We start from the raw sequence: 4,803 nt of genomic DNA, 5'->3' as shown, positions 1-4,803 counted from the left end.
CTCAGTGATGGGGGGGGGGCTTTCTGGCCCCTCCTTTTTTTAAAATTTAATACTTTTACATGCAGCTTGTGAGAGAACCTGTTGTTAAAATATTTGGATCCCACCACTGGATACAAGTAAGAAAAAGCTAGTTAAAAACTACAAAAGCTGAAATATAAAACTGATGCTTCCTGTAAATCTTACATGTTATGAATAAGTGATCTGTTAACAACAAAGAGTAAACCTAATGCATGTAAAATGTTTACAACTATTCATTCTTAAGTAAAAAACCTGAGCAGTAAAAAAATAGTAATCACATGGACAAGTACTTCCCATCCAAACACAGAACACTTACAAGTTTGCATTTAAGATTTTATGTATTCTATACATTAATACTTCAGACTTGTCTTTCAAGATCTTCTAACACACTTCCAAACCACATCATATTTTAATTTTTTGATCTAGGCAAGAACTTCTTCATCTGAAAGTCCAAGCCACAGACACCATACAGATTCTAATCACCTATGCTATCACTATTGCTTCCGATTTCTTTTCCACATGCTATAAACAGTGACAACTATTTAAAACTGTATAAAGTTCACACTTCTATTGTTTGCCTTTATTCTGAGTCTTCATGTGATTTTCATAATGTAACTATTACTTCTAATTTCTATGTATGTTTCCCTTACAGTGTATATAATGACATTAACTTTTAAAATTCACTACAAAATATTTTGTCCCACACTCACAGCTCTACACTCTCTCTAGTGTGCGTCTTTTCATGTTTTCTTAAGCTACTGTTACTTACAAATTCTTTGCGACATATTACACAACTGTATGGTTTTTCCCCAGTATGTATTCTTCCATGATCTTTTAAGTTATTACTCCTTTGAAATTTCTTGCCACACACTACACAACTGTATGGTTTCTCTACAGTATGTACAATCTCATGTTTTTTCAGGTAACTTTTACTTACAAAATCTTTTCCACACACTACACAGCTGTATGGTTTTGTCCCACTGTGTAATTTTTGGTGTATTTTTAGATTACTATTACTTCCAAATTCTTTTCCACAGATTCCACAACAATATGGTTTCTCACCAGTATGAACTCTCTGATGTGTTTTTAGGTCATCACTTCTTCCAAATTTTTTACCACACACTACACAACTGTATGGTTTCTCACCAGTGTGTATCCTCTCATGCTTTTTTACTTCACTATTTGTTCCAAAGTCTTTGCCACAAACTACACAACTGTATGGTTTCTCCCCAGTGTGTATTCTCTGATGTATTTTTAGGTTACAACTTCTTCCAAATTCTTTGCCACAGACAATACAACTGTATGGCTTCTCCCCAGTGTGTACTCTTTGATGTACTTTTAGTTTATAATTTATTCGGAATTCTTTGCCACACACTGCACAACTATATGGTTTCTCCATAGAGTGTATCTTCTCATGTTTCTTTAGATGACCTTTACTCACAAATTCTTTACCACACACTACACAACTGTATGGTTGTTCTCCAATGTGTATTCTCTCATGTATTTTTAGGTTCCTATTAACTTTGAATCTTTTTCCACAGATTCCACAACTGTATGGTTTCTCCCCAGAGTAGGGTATCTCCAACTGCTTTAGAATATTTTCTCTTGAAGTATTTTTACCAAGCATATCACCAGTGTTTGACATCTGCAACTTGTTGATTTTTGTATGAGAATCTTCTTGTGTTAAATCATGACAACCAAGAAACTGATTTCCACCACAGCTGTTCTTGTTAGTCTTTACATCTAAAATTCAAATTATGGATATAATTAATACAACAAATAAAAACATCTTTATTGAATATCATTAACTGTGAAAAAATAAAAAACATAAACAAATATAATTAATATGCTTGTATTATTATTTTCTCTACTATCTTCAAATTATTCTTTTGAATTTTTTATTCACAGAAAAAAAAAATTGTGATAAGAATAGCTTTTCACAACAGTCTTATAGAAATTGGAATACAAGTAAAAATAACCATACACTACTATGAAATACATGTAGCTTTCCCAAACTGTTAACCCAATGTTTTATATAACAAGTTTTGGTAAGTAACAAAAAACAGTTAATACATTAATCATGAAAATCAACCAGAATTCACCATATCCACAGATAGTGTTTTTACCTATTAAAATGAATTATATTACTGAAAAAACTACATGCTAAGAGATATGAAAGCCTAATTTTCTGAGACTGTATTATGTCAGTGTCAAATGACAGAAACACCTTATTTATAACATCAAACCATACATAAAAAATCAATAAATTTAGCATTTATTTTAGCCTATGGTGCATGGTTTCACACTATGTTGGTTGTTCAAAATATAACCGATGTAGTTTTAAAATATGCATTCCAGAACACAAAAGTATATTAGGCATTAGAAAAAGATATGCAAAAACTACTATAATTTATATGTCTCTCTAACTAAGCTGTAAATAGGTTAAACAATTCTGGTACTTCTTGGAGCAACATCTTTGTCTAAATAGGTCATGCTCTCTTGCAAACCATTAGGTTTTACCATTAAAATAAAACAATTAACTGATTTATGTACTTCAGAATTTTCTATCTGTTAATTATAAACATGCCCAATAGAAATATCAGAAAGAATTATAGACAATTTTTAAAAGACAGAGTGATATAGAAAAGAAGTATCCATGTGGGTTGATCAAAGAGTGATTTTTCTGAAAGTAAGACATTCAAATTTTATTTTCTAGCTTCTTAATATCTGTTCTTTGCATCTCTCAATGTTTGAATATATGAGACTTTTACAAGGGAAGAGAAAAACTATAAATGAGAAATAAGATTGCCAGCAAGTCAGGTGACTTATAGAAGTATAGACTGAGAATTTATTGAAATATGTTCTTTTGAAATTAAGAAATAAAACTTAGATAATGTAAAAATCTGAATCATAAACTTGATGACAAGTGTATTAAAATACACTGATAATAAAGTAGTTTAATTAAATTTTTGAATGTAAAATGGTCAAGACACACAAACTTTCACCCATTGGTATGGATAAAGTTATTGTCCTAACAATAAGGAGAAAGACAGATAAAGTTCTTAACCACACATCTCTAGCATGTTCATAATTAATATTTATAAAAAAATGAGTGAAAAATGTCTAAAAACAACTTGTACGAGTTGGACAGAGAAGATGAAATTCAACACATTCTCTCTTGGAAAGACCATTTCTCTTTGTTGGTTCCAACATAGTGACCAATCATAACACTAAACAATGGAAAGAAATTACTAAAAAAAATTCATAATTTCACAAGTTATTTCCTTTTCATTACTATGTGTTAAAGGATATCACTATCCATCTTGGACAAAGAAGAATGAAAGCATCCTTTAGAGAAAGGCTTGAAACTAGAATTGCTTGAATACAGAACAGTCCTAGTTTCCTCTTATTTATTTTGTTTGGTCTTCACTTTCAAGCTCACCACTATCTTTAAAAACATTACGCCATGCACTACCAATATTTGTCTGCCTCTTTCTAAAATTCTTACATTACTTGAATGCTGCATTAGCATATTTCCAGTTGAAAAATTGCATTTCTGAAAGCTTTACACTACTAACAGTCATGCATCTGTTTCTCTGTTTTGGTCAATGAGAAGGCTTCTTATCACTCCTAAATATGTTCTTCTTAAAGCACTCATTAGTTGTTGTAAGCTAAAGCATAAGGAGGTATTTATTGTCTACCATTCATTTAATATGTTACCAAAAATGGAAGTTTTAACATGCACAACTTTTATAATTTCTACATTTATGAACATTTGAATTGTGTGATAGTTGCATTTTATTTAGCAGTGTTAACCAGTAATTCATATTTATGAACTGTAGAATTGACACAAGTTTAAATTAATTTTCTACAGATTTCAGAAAGGGTAAATATAAAAGGTTGTTTTTGATTTAGAGAAGGTTTGATCTTTTATCTCAAAGGTTTTGTCTTTCGTACTTTGTCAAACAACATACAAGCACACTAAATTAAAAATCTGTCTCATTTGCTAAAATATTCCAGCTTCCATCCAAAGAACCCCCCCTTATCGATTCCCTCCTCCCATCATGGATACAGCTACTTTTTTGGTGTACCACAACTCCCAGGAGTCAGCTTATGCCCATGCACAGTGAAATGTCTGCAGTCACCTATCACAATAATGATACTGGTGAAACATGTCACAACCAAAAAGTTGTTTTCACCAGGGATATTAACTTCTATCTATCTCTACCATTTTTAAAGTGACAATCTAAATGATTATTGTAGTAGAAACTAAACAAAAACGAATTTCCAATATCATTCCCCATGAAGATTCTATTAACCTCAAACAGCACCATGTATAGTGATTTCTTGTTCTCAAAAGACAATAACATTTCAGAGCTAAAGAGAAACCAACTTCACAAGATGTACAACAGCTACTATTATTACCTCACATTTCAAACTCCTTAACATTAAGTACTGAACAAGGATATCTCAGCAATAAATGCTCAGTAGAAAGTGAGCATTGTAATGTACATTCAATAATAATAATAATAAATAAAAATTCTGTAGAATCACACAATACCAACGTCGTTTATAAAATAACATGCAATTACTGTCCAGAATTCTACATCAGATAAACAAGAAAATTGGAAACTAGATTCACCGAACAAAATAAAAAACCCTCCCATGTTTGCAACTAAAAAAACCACAGTATATGTATACACCTGGAAAAAAGTTAAGCACCCCCGTGTTGTTTTCAAGTGATTCAGATTCGACGTTCTTGTGACTGATTATAAATTACCTATT

At 31.2% G+C, this 4,803-nt stretch overlaps 1 protein-coding gene across 1 annotated transcript in view; it reads right to left on the bottom strand.

Annotated features, from left to right (window-relative positions):
• LOC106464411 (zinc finger protein 234-like) overlaps nt 1-4,803 on the bottom strand; it is a 51,856-nt gene that overhangs the window by 31,553 nt on the left and 15,500 nt on the right. Inside the window, exon 5 of the mRNA XM_022392106.1 lies at nt 726-1,761. Coding sequence (XP_022247814.1) covers nt 726-1,761 — 1,036 coding nt within the window. The remainder of the gene's footprint in view (nt 1-725; nt 1,762-4,803) is intronic.

Source organism: Limulus polyphemus, unplaced genomic scaffold, assembly GCF_000517525.1.
Source record: "Limulus polyphemus unplaced genomic scaffold, Limulus_polyphemus-2.1.2 Scaffold1642, whole genome shotgun sequence".
Classification (NCBI taxonomy): domain Eukaryota; kingdom Metazoa; phylum Arthropoda; class Merostomata; order Xiphosura; family Limulidae; genus Limulus; species Limulus polyphemus.
Note: the sequence above shows the minus strand (reverse complement) of the source record. Positions and strands in the feature narration are given on the sequence as shown.